General features: G+C 42.5%; 1 protein-coding gene across 3 annotated transcripts; it reads left to right on the forward strand.

Annotated features, from left to right (window-relative positions):
- The first annotated feature begins 1,916 nt into the window (after positions 1–1,916).
- On the forward strand, positions 1,917–17,558 carry LOC118547385 (uncharacterized). 3 transcript variants are annotated; one of them, XM_078055242.1, is made up of 4 exons: positions 1,917–2,278; positions 12,600–12,726; positions 12,912–12,984; positions 14,025–17,558. In XM_078055242.1, the coding sequence occupies exons 1-4, from the start codon at positions 2,276–2,278 to the stop codon at positions 15,583–15,585; spliced, it is 1,764 nt and encodes a 587-aa protein (XP_077911368.1). In that variant the 5' UTR covers positions 1,917–2,275; the 3' UTR covers positions 15,586–17,558. The 3 variants fall into 3 exon arrangements, with proteins under 3 accessions (XP_077911368.1, XP_035966757.2, XP_035966756.2); XM_036110863.2 differs by having other exon boundaries at positions 1,920–2,278; positions 14,022–17,557; XM_036110864.2 differs by lacking the exon at positions 12,600–12,726 and having other exon boundaries at positions 14,022–17,558.
- The last annotated feature ends 823 nt before the right edge of the window (positions 17,559–18,381 follow it).

Below are 18,381 nucleotides of genomic sequence, written 5' to 3' on the forward strand. Positions count from 1 at the left end.
CTCCCTCTAAACGTGGGGACACAGGTGTGCGCAGGGAGTCCCAGAGTCCGTTCCAGTGGAGCGACGCCCTTGTTCAGAGCAAGAGGGGCACCTGACCAGACCATGCCAGGCCAGACAGGAACTAGAGGGTGTTCTGGGGTTGGCATGAGGCTGGGAAATCAATGTCAGAACTGGAATAAATGCCTAAATTTTGAGATCACCTTTGCGTTACCAAATGTCACTTTCTTCTCTGATCGATATTGTTATCAACTATTTGTCCTCCATGGTGTATTTCGAACAGACTCAATGTTTCAATTGCACAGGACAACATTCAATATCCTGTATGAAATCCATGTGACTCTTCCGTAAGTGTATTTCCTGGGCACAAACATCCTATGGGAAGTCTTTTGGTAGAGTTTCCTCTTTGAAACTTTTCTGGGTGATCTGTCCTGTTGTTAGCACTGCCCACCCTGGGTTTGTCACTTTGAAAAGATGTACTAATTTATTTCTCCTTTTCCAATAGGGATAAAATTTATTTAATTAATAGAGCTTGAAAGAAAGTATGAAATATTTCCAAAGAGGTAAGAAAGTGGTGAATTTCAGGGCGCCTGGGTGGCTCAGTCGTTAAGCGTCTGCCTTCCGCTCAGGTCATGATCCCAGGATCCTGGGATTGAGCCCCACATCAGGCTCCCTGCTCAGCAGGAGGCCTGCTTCTCCCTCTCCCACTCCCCCTGCTTGTGTTCCCTCTCGCTGTGTCTCTCTCTGTCAAATAAATAAATAAAAATCTTTAAAAAAAAAAAGTACATTTATCATGATGAAAAATAACATAAGGTAAAATGATTTAAAAAAAAAAAATGATCCCGGGGCGCCTGGGTGGCTCAGTCGTTAAGCGTCTGCCTTCAGCTCAGGTCATGATCCCAGGGTCCTGGGATCGAGCCTTGCATCGGGCTCCCTGCTCTGCGGGAAGCCTGCTTCTCCCTCTTCTACTCCCCCTGCTTGTGTTCCCTCTCTCGCTGTGTCTCTCTCTGTCAAATAAATCAATAAAAATCTTTAAAAAAAAAAGATCCCGCCAAAATTGTTCAAATAAGTGGAAAATGCATTAAGAGTTTTGCAATCCAAGGGGGGTGGGGGGGATGGGTTAGCCTGGTGATGGGTATTAAAGAGGGCACGTATTGAATGGAGCACTGGGTGTTATACGCAAACAATGAATCATGGAACACTACATCAAAAACGAATGATGTATGGTGATTAACATAACATAATAAAATAAAATTTAAAAAAAAGTTTTACAATCCAATCTCTTAAGCACATTAATACTTTCCAAGAACATCCCATATTTATTTATTTATTTAAAAGATTTTTTACTTATTTATTTGAGAGAGAGAATGAGAGAGAGAGCACATGAGAGGGGTGAGGGTCAGAGGGAGAAGCAGACTCCCTGCCGAGCAGGGAGCCCGATGAGGGACTCGATCCAGGGACTCCAGGATCATGACCTGAGCCGAAGGCAGTCGCTTAACCAACTGAGCCACCCAGGCACCCAAGAACATCCCATATTTATATAACCTCTTCTTGTTTCTGGTTGTATCAGTCCGAACAGTAATCAAATTACTTACGGGTTTTATAACCTTTTATCTAGCACGGTTCTCTAAGGATGCATTCAAACAATGATCTGAAATAAATTTCCTTTCATTGTAAAACGTATACCTGAGAATTTAGTCAATACATTTTACAACTTGTGGTTGGTTTTAGAAAAATCCCTGCACCCAGCTGGGACTGGGGTTCCAACTTTCCACCACAGCCAAGTGCTTGGAACGCAATAGGATTTTTAAACTGTGAAGTTAAGTTAGGGTGGGGAAGCGTTGGGTGAAAGAGCCAACGCTGTCAATAGTCAAAGATCAAAATGGAGCCAGGTGACTCTTAAGGGTCTGTATTTGTAAAGAAGGGTCGCAGTTCCACGAGTGGCCCCTCAGCATTACCCTCCAATGTAAAAATCCCTGGAGAGAACGAGTTTCAACTGGTGTTCCACAGACACCTCACCTCTGGTGGCCAGCTGTCACTCCCGAGGGAGGGAGGGTGGGTCTCACAACCTGTCCAATCAGGGGAGACGTCAGGGCAGGTGGGTGGGGCGACGCTCCGCAGGCGCTCAGCAGGAGGCTTCTGGCTCCCGCCATTGTTGGGATCGCGGGTCCCTGCGCTTAAAACTTCCGCCTCGCTCTGCCCGGGATTCTGTCTTGCTTAGACCTGTCCCTTCCCCGAAATCGTAGGTAGAACGCCGGGAGACCCAGGAAAGCTAGAAATGGTGAGTGTGCAGGCCCGGCCTTCCAGAGAGGGAGGCGGAGTGCTGGTTGGAACCGGCCTGAGCTGGCCTCCCCGCGGACAACTCGAAGTCTGTGACTCGAGTCCGTCGGTGGCGCCGCTCCGACCTCAGTCCCCTCCGGCGCGCGGCGTGGGGGCTGGGCCGGCAGCCGGGATCCCGGCGTCCTGTCCCGTCCCTGCGCGCGGCAACTTCGGCCTTCGAGTATGTGGACAGCTCTGCGCCCGCAGCTCCGCGTCTCCCCGGATTGTGCGGTGACCCCCGGTGACAGGGGACGATCGGGACTGGCTCTCTGGAGTTCGTGCGCGGGAGGTGCCATGGTCTGCGGGGTCTCCATTCCTTCCTTTCTCTTCGTTGGGGACCCGTTTTCTCCTGAGTTTTCCAAAATTGTGGGAAACCGAGGGAAATCCACGATCCTGTCGCGGCACCCTCGCCCCCCTCCACCCGGCGCCCAGCTCTCCCTAGGACTGGCAGTCGTTGCGTAAATTTCCAGATCCCTCCTGGCCCACTTCCCATCTCCAGTTCACAGCGTCACTAGGAACTATTCGTCCTTGATGGTGCATTTCAGACAGACCCAGTATTTCAATTATTTATCTTTTTTTTCCCCCCGCTGTCAATGGATGGCGCTTTTAAACGGGGATGGCGTTTTTAAACGGGTTTAGTTTTTGTTCCTGGATATTTTACGGAAGAGAAAAGTAGCGAATAACCCCCTGGAACAACGTTGTATGAAATCCTTGTGCCCCTCCTCCCAGGATCTTTCCTGGGCACAGACATCCTATGGGAAGTCCTTTGGCTGGAGGTTCCTCTTTGAAACTTTCTTGGGTGACCTGTCCTGTCAGCATGGCCCCTCCCTCAGTTTGTCACCTTTAAACGATTTATTCAATTAACTTTAGTCCAAATTTTTCAATGAATAAAAATTTATTTAATCCACACATCGTGAAAAACAGTGTAAAATATTTCCAAAGAGTCAAGAAAGGGGTGAGTTCAGGGAAAAAAAAAAAAATTCTAGTATTACCCTGCAGGTATTATTTTTTACTTTTTTCCTCCCTTGAGTGTGTTACTGATATTCTGAGGTCTGTTCTTAAATTGGGGATGAGTTCAAATGGATTTCCAAGGCTTAGACTTGCAGACCCGTAGTGTTCAACTATGATTAGTAGTTTATAAAACAATTTGTTCTCCTGTTAATAATGAACAGCTTATTATTTATTTATTTTTGTGAATGCAGTCCATACTTGTGAGGTTTCTTGTTGAGCCAGTAAAGTGCCTTACAATTTTTTTCCTTCCTTTGCACATAAACACTGGGTCTGAGTGGTTTGCTGGATTGTTCAAACACTGGGTTTATGTCATTTAAGATATCACTGGTGGTGCAAAGCAATGTCAGTGGCAGGCAGAGGCCTCAGGACGTGTCTCTAAGCTCTGGCCCCCTTGAGCCTTCAAGGGGAAGTATATAATGCCCAGTTTTTCTTCCTGCATAGCCTCGCCTACAGGTGTGTGTTCATTCCTCTGGCTGCTCAGGTGTCCGTATCATTCTTTCCATGTACTGACCCACTCCAGGGCTTCTATCTCCACCAGGAGTGTCTAGAAGGTAGGGCTTGAGCTCATGACCCCAAGATCAGGAGTCACATGTTCTACCCACTGAGCCAGCCAGATGCCCCTAGAATGTTCTGAATGTGGCTTTCCTTCTGTCCTGTGGGAAGCAGGCTGCTCATACGTGCTGATTCTAATATTTCTTTATTTTGGGTTCCGTTACTGAGCCCTTTGGCTCTAGTTTATTTTAGCACTTGGGCTCTGAAATTGTGAGTTGATTGAGAGATACAATGGGAGGAAAACAAGAAAATTGTGGAACTAAGTAGAATTTGTGTTCTCTTTAGGCAGGAGAACCTCAAGACGTGAGAGGCACTCAATTAACTTTTCTTAAGGTCATTTTTTATTTTTGGATCAATTAGTGCATGTCCATGCCCCTAGAGAATGCTGACAGTCAACAGGCTAAAGCAGTTGAATTCCTGTTTTAATTGATGTGAGGAAAACTGCCCAAAGCTTATGTAAATATATGAAAATCCAGTACATGTAAGGAGCTGAACTCAAACACCTAATGTAGGTAATATGCTACTTATTCCTGGAAAATACCGTGTGTGTGATATAGGGGAAGGACAAACTGTGATGCCCCATGTCCTGCTAGTTAGACATTGGAAAATTTTCATAAACCATACAAATGGTTTACACTTTTGTAACCTTTAGTGTTTAAAGGAATTATATCTTAAAATGGTTTCCTGTGTACAAAGTTAAAATGAAATCAAGACTGTTAAATACTTTAATATACATAAATTCGTGTGTGTGTGTATATATATATATACATATATATATATATATTTTAAGGATTTTATTTATTCCAGAGAGAGAGGGGGGGAAGGAACAGAGGGAAAGAGACAAGCCAACTCCACGCTGAGCGCAGAGCCTGATGCGGGCCTAGATTCCAGGACCCTGAGATCACAACCTGAGCCAAAACCAAGAGTTGGACACTTAACTGACTGAGCCACCCAGGCACCCCAAATTTATATATATTTTAAAAATAAATTTGTAAGATAGGGAGTGTAACTTAAGAAAATCACCGTGAACATATCCTAGTTCCTTCCAGCACTGTTAAGCCCAGCCACCACCAAGTACACAGTTTTGATAATTTCTTGAGCCTCCGATATCCAACAAGCAATTGTGAGTGCATATTATTCTTGCTGATGTTTGTCCTTGTAATGAGCAGTCAGACTTTGCATTTTTGGATATTTGAGTGCTGACAGGTAAAGCCTCACCTCCCCCCTCTGCCCCCCACCCCTTGTGCTCCCAGCTAGACAAGCTGATGAGAAAGCCTGGGTGGTCTCTCCTCTAGAGCAGGCAGGAGATTCCAACCAGAAAAGCCCCTGCCTGTGTGCAGAACTCTTGCCCCTGCCCCACTCCCTAACCCCAATGAACTCCTTACCCAGCCAGTCTCTTCTTCATTCTTTTGAAGCCATTTCAGAACTGCCTGAGAGGCAGCCTTGCCCTGAGACCTCTGTTATGTGAGTCCTAAGCCTTTTCCTACTGTCTAGGTGTCTGTGTGTGTTGTTGGGGGCTACAGAGCCATCCCCCTTAACTTCTGAACCACTTCTCAGCAGGTGGCCATAACAGTTGATGCCATGAGTAGCATGTAGACATGCGACCACCCTTCCATGGATCTGTTTTCTCTCGCTTTAAGTTGCTCACCTGCTCCGCTGCCTGATGGTGGCATGGACTGCTGGGGGCTGGGAGCTCGTGCTGTGCCCTGTGCTGTCCTGTGTTGCATTGGTGACCTAGCAAGCCTCAGTTTTAGATTGAGCCAACCAAAGTTGGCAGTTGTGAGAATTTCTAGGCTTTTGGGAGCAGGACTGTTGGATTGGGGCCCTCCTTAAAGTGGTCCTGCATCGATGTCTTTGCTGGTTTCTCTCCCTGTGTTAGAGTGAAGCTGTGACAGAGGCTGGGTTGGCCCCTGTACACCCTATGGAAACAGGTGGCCTCATTCAAAGGTCACTCCTGGGAGAGCAGACATTTGAAAGGAGAAAGAAGAAAGAGAGTGAAAGGCAGCCCATAAGTGGTGGGCTGAGTCCACACTCTGAACACCAGATAGTTGAATGGGACCTTTGAGTATCTCTGCTGCTGCTGCCCCTGCCTCTTCTGCAAGAAGTATCCTGACTCTGTGGATTTTTGGGGACAACATCCATGGCTCCCTGTGGCACAGCAAAGGGATTAGTCCAAAGCTGACTTAAGCTCCTTGTCCTTAAACCCATTAAAACAACCAGTTATCACGGGTAAGGCTCCTAACCCAGATGGCACTGATTTGAGACTCTTAGGAGGAAACCATTTATAAATACCAGGGTAGAGAGGCACCCCCCTGCCAAAGTATATCCAGGGACAAAGAAAAGAGGGATACTCAAGGATGGGACTAATAGATAAAATACTGAAACAAAGGACCACAATTTAACCGAATTGGAAATCCAAAATGTACAAAAAGAATTTATACAGCAATAAGAATGCACTGCTTGGCTTTTCAGCCTATACAGCATAAGTTCTGGATTAATTTTGCTATCTGATGTAATTCATTAACTCAGAAACCATTAAACAATCAATCAATACTAGGTCTCAAATTATAGTTATACCTAGGATCCCACTACATTTAAGCAGGGTACCCCTGATGGTCTCACGGGTCACTGAATAGGATATAGGGGACAAACAGCAGAGCTGTTTCTTTTCTTTTTTTTTTTTAAGATTTTATTTATTTGACAGAGAGAGACACAGTGAGAAAGGGAACACAAGCAGGGGGAGTGGGAGAGGGAGAAGCAGGCTTCCAGCGGAGCAGGGAGCCTGATGCGGGGCTCAATCCCAGGACCCTGGGATCATGACCTGAGCCGAAGGCAGACACTTAATGAGCCACCCAGGTGCCCTGCAGCTGTTTCTTCTTGACCATCAGAACTATGGTCCTGAAATTCTCCATGGTCACAGCACTGTCCTAAAATAACCCATAGTGATCTAGGAAGCTCTGAACCAATGATTCATAAATTAAATAAGGCCCTTGCCACTTACAAATTGTCTTCACAAAATGAGACCTCTTGGACTGTACCCTCTAAGTAGAGTAGTTCATATGGCCCGATGTAAATTGCATAGGCCCTTGAATGATTGAAGCCATATACAAAACCTGTTTAGTGAAGGGTTGATTATTCCCAGTGCTTCTCCTTTGAACAGCGAATTTGACTTATTCTTTACCTTGAACGAATGAATGACACCTCACAGTGGATTACAACTGTGGATTACAGTGGATTACAACTGTGTACACCATAACTGTGGTCACACCCAATGGACCTCTATACCCAGTCCCCAACTTTATGGAAATTATTGACTCAACCAATCAACAACTGGGTAAATATCCTGCGGTCACAGATTGGGTGGGGTCTGTTCTGTTCAATGGTTATCTCAACAGCCTCGCAGCTGCAGTGGCCTTGATCTTGAAGGGACACAATACACCTTTCCTGGGTTATCCTCATGGATCTTCAGCAGCTTTGCCCTCCCACACAGTCACTGAAGGCAAAGATCTGAACTGCATCCTGGTTTCTCCAAGAACACAGGTGCCACATTACATTAATGATCTCCTCCTCTGAGGACATACTAGAGAAGCAAACGTTGAGAAAAGGAGCTAGCAAAATGTAGATAGGGCATTGTCGTGCATAAAATGTGAGGCCTGGTCAACCTTGTTATTTTACTGGAAATTGTTTGATAATCTGACACCCGCTCCCTCTCTAACATTACGAGGAAAAAGCTGTTCTCTCTGTCAGCACCCACAACATCTACTATGTTCCAGAGGTAACATACTTCTTGTTCACAAATTTTACTTGAACCCATTTATGCTGTTAATTACAAATGGGTGTCTGTACCTTAAAAGGCTGGAGATTCTTGAAACTGCCACTGAACTGGCACTGGTAGTGCCCACAGACTTCTTCACTTGGATGCTTCATTGACCTCCTTTCATGCCTCCTGGAGTTACCCATGATGGCCTTGAAAAAGGCTGCTCTTTGACCAGCTTGAGACATGGGGCAAACCGTGGAACTTGGGATAGCCACATACAGGAGGGCATGGCCCACTCTCTCCTCAGTCTCTTGTAAGATGCCATGGTGCTGGAGGAAGTCCCCCTTTTCCCAGACCCCTGGGTTCTCTGGGAAGCTCCATAGGAGTACCTGAGTGAAAAGCAATGGGAGTTCATAGACTTTAGGTATGACATCACCACATTCGTACATAATGGAGTTTTAGGCAGAACTGCTGCTTCTTATGTCTGAATTAGGATCAGACCAGAGGGTCGTCACAACTTACCATACATCGATGAGTCATCTTAGCACGAGGTGACAGTTGACACCATCTTCACCTGTTTACTAGTCTTGAGTGATTCTCTGAGTTGCCACACTGGGGTGAAAGAACGGAATCCTGTGTCTCCATTACCCCCAATATAAATCAAAGTAACACTTGTCTGTGTATATATTAAGGCCAGAATACAAGGCCTTGCCAGGACACATACACTCAATGTCGGAGTCCAGATGGTACTGATAGTAACAAAGGCACTCATTTCACTTCTCAAAATACACTGTGCTGGACACTCTAACAAGGCATTCAATGGAAGTTTCTCCTCTCTTCCAAGTCTCAGGGTGCAGACGTCATAAAGCACCATAATGGCTTACTGAAATAAGTTGAAATACATTGAAAGATGGTCTGTGCCTGTCATGGGTTAGTTATCAGGTGTGAATATTAATGCGTCTGTCTTTTTCTTTTCCTAGTAGACTTTTTTTTTTTTTTTAAGAGCAGTTAGGTTTACAGGAAACTTAATCAGAAAGTACAGAGACTTCCCACATAACCTCTCTGCCTGGACACAGTTTGTTCTATATTTTATATCTTGTATTGTTGTAATACATAGGTTACATTTGTTGAACCAACTTTGATGCATGAAAGTCCATACATTAAGGTTGACTCTGTGTTATATAATCTAAGGTCCTCAGCTAATATGAAATGACTTGTCTCCATCATTTTTGTATCCTATAGAATACTTTCACTCTCCTGAAAATCTCCTGTTCTCTACCTAGTTATTCACCCCTCCCTCCCACCCCAAAGGCCAGGTAACCAAAGATCTTTTGATGCCTTTTAATTTTCTCTTTTCTGGGAAATGCCCTATGCTTGGAATCATAGTGTGTAGCCTTGTTATATTGTCTTCTTTCACTTAGAATATGATTTTAAAATGTTCTCATGTCTTTTCACTTGATAACCTCATTTCTTTCATCACTGTAGAATATTTCATCCAGTGGATATACCAGTGATTTTTTTTTATCAGTTTGCCTATTGTAATTATCTTGGTTCCATGTAAGTCATGACAAGTGTGCATAAAGCTTCTATAAACATTCACATGTAGGATTTTTATGAACGTAAGTTTTAAATTCATTTGTGTACATTTGAAACACATAATTACTGCATAGTATGGTAAATGTAGCCTTAGTGTTAAGAAACTGCCTTTCTTCCAAAGTAAGTATACCATTTTCCGTTTCCACCAGCAATGACGGTTTGATGTTCTCATGATGTTTAGCCATTCTAATAAGCAACTGGTGACATCTCATTGTTCTTTTTATGTGCAATTTCCTAATGAGATATGATTTTGAAATTGTTTTCATGTGCTTATTTACTCTCTATACCACTGATGAGGTATGTGTTCAGATATTTTCCCATCTTTATTTGGATTGTTTCTTTTTGTTGCATTTTAAGAATATTTTGCTGGTGTTCAATACCAGTCCTTTATCAGATAAGTGATTTGGAAAGATTTTCTGCCAGACTATGGCTTGTGTTTTCATTCTGTTAACTTCTGTTTCACTGAGTAGTTTTTCATTGTAATGAAAACTTTTTTCTTTTTTTAAAGAAATTAATCATCAAATACCACATCACAAGGATTTTCTCCTATTTTATCTTTTAGGAGTGTTGAAATTACACAATCTACACTAAGATCTGTGATCAAATTTGAGTTAATTTTTGTGAAAGGTGTAAAGTCTGTAGATTTAAAACTTTTTTTTTTTTTTGCATGTGGATGTCCAACTTTTTGACATTATTTGTTGAAAAGACTGTTTCCATTGAGTTACCTTTGGTTCTTTGTCAAAGATGAGTTCACTATATTTGTGTAGATCTGTAGGAAAGCAATTGCCTTTTCAGTATTAACTTTATATGTGTGTGTATATATATATATATATATATTAAGATTTTATTCATCCATCTGACAGAGAGAGAGAGCGAGCACAGGGGGAGCGGCAGGCAGAGGGAGAGGGAGAAGCAGGCTCTCCAATGAGCAAGGAGCCTCATGTGGGGCTTCATCCCAGGACCCTGGGATCATGACCTGAGCCAAAGGCAGACATTTAACCAGCTGAGCCACCCAGGCACCCCAACTTTTTACATATTTTTAATTTTTTGAAGTAGTCCCCATGCCCAGTGTGGGGCTTGAACTCACTACCCTAAGATCAAGTGTTGCACACTCTACTAACTGAGCCAGCCAGGCACCCCAATATTAACTTTTTAAAAAAAGATTTTATTTATTTATTTGAGAGAGAGAATGTGCATGTGAGAGAGCACAAGTTGGGGGACGGGCAGAGGGAAAAGGAGAAGCCTACTTCCTGCTGAGCAGGGGGCCTGATGTGGGGCTTGGTCCCAGGGCCCTGGGATCACGAACCGAGCTGAAGCCAGACACCTGACTGAGCCATCCAGGTGCCCCTTAACTTTTAAATTTATTTTTTAGAAAGACTTATTTATTTTAGAGAGAGAGAGTGCAAGCAAGGGGAGGGGAGGGGTAGAGGGAGAAAAGCAGGCTCCCTGCTGAGAGTGGAACCCCACGGGCCTGTCCCATGACCCTGTAATCACAACCTGAGCGGAAACCAAGAGTTGGATGGACACTCAGCCAACTGAGCCACCCAGGCTCCCCTAGCTTTTTATCTTTTTTTTCTTCCTCTTGGTTCATGAGGTTTTCTTTGTTATTTGGGATTTTTTTGACATTTTATCAATTGACAATCTTGTCATGATACAAAGATAGTTTTATTTCTTGCTTCCCCAAATGTATACCTTTGATTTTTCATTATTTACCTTTTATTCCCCTTGTCTGAATGCATTAGCTAAGAATTCCAGTATAATGTCATCTAAGTGTAGTGAGAGGGGACATTCTTGCCTTCATCCTGAGGTTACCAGAAAGCTTGTAGTTTTTTCAGAATAGTTCACTTATATTAAATAACATCCCAGTTGATGTAGAGGTACATGGGGTCAGTGGGGAGGTATTCTCTTACCTCAGTGATTTGCTCTCAATCTTTTAGTGGGCCCTTGTCCCTGGGCTTGACCTACTGTGATATAATGAGAAAGATATACAGTAAGTGTCCTCAGTTCCTAGCAAAATCCTTTTGAATCCCTTGAGATTACTTGAGTGTTAATGGTGAAAGAATGTGTTTTGTTTAATGAGGCAACTCTTGGCCACTTACTAGGTAGCTTTTATGATGGGGTTTTGGATACCTGAAATAGCAAGCTTTTTTTTTTTTTTTTTAAGATTTATTTATTTATTTATTTGAGAGGGAGAGAGAGAGAGGAGGAGCAGGGGGAGGGGCAGAGGGAGAGGGAGAAGCAGACTCCCCACTGAGCAGGGAGCCTGAGTGGGGCTAGATCCCAGGACCCTGGGATCATGACCTGAGCCAAAGTCAGACGCTTAACCAACTGAGCCACCCAGGTGCCCCCTGAAATAGCAAGCTTTGATTAAATGTTTAGAATGTTGAGCTGCAGCTCCCAGCTGCTGGGTATAGGACAGGGGCTGGAAATTGAGTTAATCACCAGTGGCCAATGATTTAATAAATTGTGTCCATGTAATGAAACCTCCATCAGAATTCTTTTTTTTTTTTTTAAGATTTTATTTATTTGCGAGAGAGAGAATGAGAGACAGAGAGCATGAGAGGGAGGAGGGTCAGAGGGAGAAGCAGACTCCCTGCTGAGCAGGGAGCCCGATGTGGGACTCGATCCCGGGACTACAGGATCATGACCTGAGCCAAAGGCAGTCGCTTAACCAACTGAGCCACCCAGGCGCCCCCATCAGAATTCTTAAAGACAGGATTCTGACAGTTTGTGCATTGGTGAATCCATCCAGGTGCTGGGAGGTTGGTGTGTCCATAGCGAGGTAGAAGCTCTGCACACCCCCTTCTCCATTACCCTTACCCATACCACCAACTTAACTCGTCCTATGCATTGCACTTTTCTCTGTTCCTGCGTTGTATGCTTTACAGTAAACTGGTAATGGTAAATAAAGCATTTTGCTAAGTTTCTCAAAATCATTTCAGTAAATTAATAAACAAGACAGAATGTGGAGGGAATCTGAATTTGTAGTTGGCTGTCGAAATAGTAAACTTGGCTCCCCATTTGTAGCTGGTATCACAAATAGGGGCAGTGTTGGGACTGACTTCTTAAACTATGAATCTGACTTAAATTCTGGGTAGTTTATGTTAGAAGTGAAATGTTGGACACCTTTTTGGTGACATAGAATTGGAGAAGTGGCTTTGGAACAAATACCACATATTTGGTGTCAGGAGTGAGCAAACCCTATCATCCTTACAATGCCCCACCTTTGGAACAGGAAGGAAAGAAATACCTTTCTCCCCCCAGTTTACTTAGGCTCTGGAAATCATATGTGAACTACTTATAAATTGAATATAGGTTTTCAGTGGTCCATCTCACCCATCCTATGTACATATATGGGATTATTTAGGACTCAGTGGCCTTTGAGGATGTGACTATAAAGTTCACCATGGAGGAGTGGGCTCTCCTGGATCCATCCCAGAAGAAACTCTACAGAGATGTGATGCAGGAAACCTTCAGGAACCTGGCCTCAATAGGTAGGGATGACGACATTCTTACTTACTAAATCAATTAGAGATCCAATGTAACTTGCTATTTCAAGGGAAAAAAATGGAAAGGGAATATTTTCATTAATAAACCTGCCATGGTCACAACTCATCATGGACCTAGAATTCTAACAATTTTTCTATAAATTTTTATAATTTATACTGCTTTTTCCTAGTGTGTATTTCAGAAGAAAAATGGGAAATCCATGATAGTGAAGATCAGAATGAAAATCGTGGGACAGATCTAAGGTGAGTAGCATTCGCATGAGAAAACAAGGTTTCATTAGAGAATCTAGAGATGTCATGAAATTTTATTTTTATTTTTATTTTTTTTTTTAAAGATTTTATTTATTTATTTGAGAGAGAGAATGAGACAGAGAGAGCATGAGAGGGTCAGAGGGAGAAGCAGACTCCCCGCCGAGCAGGGAGCCCGATGTGGGACTCGATCCCGGGACTCCAGGATCATGACCTGAGCCGAAGGCAGTCGCTTAACCAACTGAGCCACCCAGGCGCCCCGAGATGTCATGAAATTTTAAAAACAAGCAAATAGGGGCGCCTGGGTGGCTCAGTCTTTAGGCATCTGCCTTCGGCTCGGGTCATGATCCCAGGGTCCTGGGATCGAGCCCCGTGTCGGGCTCCCTCCTCAGTGGGAAGCCTGCTTCTCCCTCTCCCACTCCCGCTGCTTGTGTTCCCTCTCTCGCTGTCACTGTCTCTGTCAATAAATTAAAAAAAAACTTTTTTTAAAAATATATTTTATTTATTTATTTGACAGAGAGAGAGACAGCGAGAGGGAACACAAGCAGGGGGAGTGGGAGAGGGAGAAGCAGGCTTCCCACAGAGCAGGGAGTCTGATGCGGGGCTAGATCCCAGGACCCTGGGATCATGACCTGAGCCGAAGGCAGACGCTTAACGACTGAGCCACCCAGGCGCCCCTAAAAAAAAAAAATCTTAAAAAAAAACAAGCAAATAAATCAGCCCAGCTTTAAATTCATTGATCCTTAGGATATTTTCACCAAAAGTTTTTTCTCACATGTGACTGAGATGTACAGTTTCTGAAAAACAGTATATCTGGAAACTGCATGTAGAAATAGTATTTATGAATATTACTGTTTTGATAATAGCTAAGATGGAGCCCTGTTGTAAAGCTGTCAGTATGTTCATTTTCAAACAATCAAAATATGCAGAAAACCTACATTTTCCTTGAAGATGGTAAAAAAGTCACTGTCATAATTAATAAATAACAAAATAAATAACAAAGCTATTAATATGTTTCCCATTTTTTACAGCAGTCAAATGGTAGAAAGACTCTGTAAAAGTAAAGAATATAGTCAGTATGAAGAAATCTTCAGCCAGATTCCATATCATAATCAGAAGAAGAAAAGTCCTACTGGAATAAAACTACGTAAATGCACTTTGTGTGGACAAGTCTTCATGTATCATTCATCCTTTAACAAGCACATGAGATCTCACATTGGCCACAAACCATATGAGTATCAGGAATGTGAAGAGAAGCCTTATAAATGTAAGGAATGTGGGAAATCCTTCAAGCATCGCCAATCCATTCGAATGCATGAAAGGACACACACTGGACAGAGGCCCTATGAATGTAAACACTGTGGGAAAGCTTTTATTTGTCACAATTACTTTCAAATTCATGAAAGGGCACACAGTGGGGAAAAGCCCTACAAGTGTACAAAATGTAGTAAAACCTTTAGTTATTCAAGTAACTTACGTAAACATGAAAGGACTCATATTGGAGAGAAACCTAGTGAATGTAAGCAATGTGGTAAAGCTTTCAGTTGTCTCAGGTCCTTTCGAATACACGAAAGGATACACAGTGCCAAAAAGCCTAAGGAATGTACAAAATGTGGTAAAACCTTCAGTTATTCAAGTAATTTACGTAAACATGAGAGAAGTCATAATGGGGAGAAACCCTATGAATGTAAGGAAGGTGGGAAAGCCTTGCATTCTCTTACCAAATTTCGAAGATACATGATCAAGCAAAGCGGAGATGGACTCTATAAATGTAAGGAGTGTGGGAAAGTCTTCAGGTGTCCCAAAAATTGTCGTAGTCATGAAATGACACACAGTGGAGTAAAGCCCTATGAATGTAAGGAATGTGGTAAAGCTTTCAGTTCTCCCAGGTCCCTTGGAAAACACAGAAGAATTCATACTGCAAGGAAGCCTCATGCATGTAAGGAATGTGGTAAAGCTTTCCGTTATCCCAGTTCCCTTCGAAATCATGAAAGAACTCATACTGGGGAGAAACCTTATAAGTGTAAGGAATGTGGGAAAGCTTTCAGTTGTCCCAATTACTTTCGAATTCATGAAAGAACTCACACCGGAGTCAAGCCATATGAATGTAAGCAATGTGGAAAAGCTTTCAGTTGTCCCCAGTCCTTTCGAATACACGAGAAGACACATAGTGCAGAAAAACCCTTTGAATGTACAAAATGTGGTAAAGTCTTCAGATATTCAAGTAACTTACGCAAACATGAGAGATCTCATACTGATGACAAACGCTATGAATGTAAACTATGTGGTAAGGCCTTCAGCAGTCACTATTATGTGCAAAAACATGAAAGAACTCACACTGGAGAAAAGCCTTACGAATGTAAGGAATGTGGGAAAGGCTTCATTTTTCGCTCAGGTGTTCGATCACACATGGTAATCCACACTGGAGATGGACCTTATAAATGTAAGAAATGTAAGAAAGCATTTATTTCTCCCAGTTCATTACGAACGCATGAAAGAACTCACACTGGAGAGAAACCTTATCAATGTAAAACTTGTTGTAAAGGCTTCAGTCTTGTTAATTCTTTAAGAAATCATGAAAGAACTCATGTGTGAAAGAAAGTCTGTGAAAATAAGGAATGTAAGAAAGCTATCATTTGTTGTATAGTCTTTCATGCATGCTGGAGAGAAATTACAGAAATGTACGGAATGTAGGAAAGCCTGTTTTTTTCAGAACTTACCAAAAAAGTCAGTGGAGAGAATTCCATTGGTGGTAAACAATGTAGGAAATCTTCATTTGTCCCACATCATGGAAAAACCAGGTTAGATTATTCACTGAATTCATACTATAGAGCTAACAAATAAAAACTCTATAATTTTTACAGATATTTTCAAGGTAGTGTGAAAATTATATGGGAAAGAAATAAGTAATATGGGTAAGCTTTGTGAACATGAATTCATGTAGAATACTTCTGAAAATCTACAACATTAAAGAAATGTAATAAATGTTATATGGTCTTTATCAGGTATTCATTCTTAAAGTAATTCTTTGTACCATGGACTTCCACTTACTTTTGCAAGCAGATATTGAAGTGAGATAATTATGTTGGTACTTTTAAAGCGAGAGTTCCTAAGTTTAGAAAGTAAATTTTTCCTTAGTAATATTTTTGTATTCTTATTTTGAAGTCTGTTGGGTCCATGGATGATTGAAGTATATTTCTAATATGCAAGTAAGTTTAATTTTTATATTTAATATTCTGTAAGGAAAGGAATGTTGAAAAGTAACACTTTCATATTTTCCTTTCCCTGGTGCCCTCCTGTGGGGCAAGTACTCAATATGCTTTAGCCATTATTTCTATATTCTGCATTTCTTTATTATCAGAAAGTTCCCTTCTCATTGGCCTGAAGAGCCTTATTCTGTTTTCCTAAATAGTTGCCATATAGTTGTGAGTATGCAAAGTTCATCATACAGTATATTCTCATGTGAATTATTATTTTCTTCTTTTGTCCTTTGTTCTTTGTCATTGGTTATGGCCGGGACTTGGAGTATAGAGTTACATTAAGAACAGAGGCCTGTGTGAGATAGAATAATAAATCTAGAGTTGGAGATGACCCTCCTTGGTACTGTTAATGTCAAAGTCAGTAATGTGAACTACTGTTCCTAGAATCTGTTGCATTTATGGTTTCATGTTAGAATTCACCAAAGCCTAATGTACATGAAACTTGGAATACAGAAGTGAAATAGGATTAGGCACATTTCTCAGCCACCTGTAGAGAGGTAGGTAGAAGCATACACCTTCACAGACATGTGCTCCCAGCCTGTTTTCCTCATTTTTTCCCCTGGCAATCAAGAATAATCTGAAAACCACCACCAACTGCTTGACTTCCATTTGATCTGAGCAGTAGGCTTCTACACTTGTCTCCAGAGTTCTACATCAAAGATCCAGCATGGGTTTAAATTTTCCTGCAAGCCCTCAGGTATCCACAGATTTAGATTGTTATGGTTGAGAATGTTCTCTGAAGTGCTACTCCCCTCTTTTCTAGATTTTATTCATATAAAGTCTAATTTGTATAGTAAACATATTTTTCTGTTAATACCACTATTAACTGTGTTCTTTTGGGATGATGGAGTGTTCTCTATCTTGAGAGTGTTACAATTATACATTTGTGAAAATGCATAGGGGCGCCTGGGTGGCTCAGTCGTTAAGTGTCTACCTTCGGCTCAGGTCATCGGGCTCCCTGCTCAGTGGGAAGCCTGCTTCTCCCTCTCCCACTCCCCCTGCTTGTGTTCCTACTCTCGCTGTCTGTCAAATAAATAAATAAAATCTTAAAGAAAAAAGAAAATACATAACTACTCTTAAATTATATGTGTATATTTACTAAAAGCAATTAATAGAAAATGGTAAAAATGTTTTCGCACGCTAGGAAAATGTTAAAACCCTAACTTTGATTTCTTGTGTGCAGTACATCCTCCAGCATGGGGTCCTTCTTAGGAAGTAGTCTAAGAAGTGGGGAGAAGGACATAGGCCACTACAGACCTGTCTTGGAACCCAGCCTAAAGTTAGAAAACACCCTACAGGCCTACACTTACCCTCATGTCATACATATAACTGGTAAGAAAGTGGTAAGACTCTCCTGGTGCCACCTTTAACAGCAGGATTCTCAGATCATATCCTGAGAATGCTGTTTCCTGAAACAAAAGTGCATCTAACAGAGATGCTGGTGGGAGCTGCCTGGATTTATCCTAATCTAATCTTTGGTTATCAGCATCAAGTCCTCCAAGAGCTGGTCTTGAGGCCATTTCCAGATGTTAAGTTTCCCATCTCTTACCTTCTTACCTTCTTGCCTTCTCTGTGCCAGGTTGCTGAGAAACAAGTTTAAGTCATAAGGGTGGGCGGGAGGGACAGAGGTAGAGAGAGACTCTTAAGCAGGCTCCATGCCCAGAACAGAGCACCACCTTGGGCTGGATCTCACAACCCTGAGATTATGACCTGAGCTGAAATCAAGATTTGGATTTTAACCGACTGAGCCACCCAGGTGCCCCCCAAGTTTAAGTTTAATGCAACACCTGTACTACTCTGGAAATGTTCTTGGTTGCAACCCCAGGTGACTGTGAAGTGAAGCTGTGGAAGAACCCAGAACGCAGGTCAGGAGGCACAGGCCCCTCAAGCATAATAATCCCTACTGCCCTATAAACATCAGCTATGCACCAACAGGCACCGTTTCACGATAGTCTCAAAACCTCCAGGGATGTCAAAAAAGAGAACCCTGCTTTGTTCTAGTCCCAGGAGGACATCAGGTGCCCTGCTGTCCCTAAACCTCCCTCCTTGAGTTCTGTGGCACAGGCCACCTTGAGGTTTCAGCTGCCCATATGCTGACTAAGCCTAGTTTCCCTCACCTAAGAGCCTCCCT

This window comes from Halichoerus grypus, chromosome 1 (genome assembly GCF_964656455.1).
Source record: "Halichoerus grypus chromosome 1, mHalGry1.hap1.1, whole genome shotgun sequence".
Lineage (NCBI taxonomy): Eukaryota > Metazoa > Chordata > Mammalia > Carnivora > Phocidae > Halichoerus > Halichoerus grypus.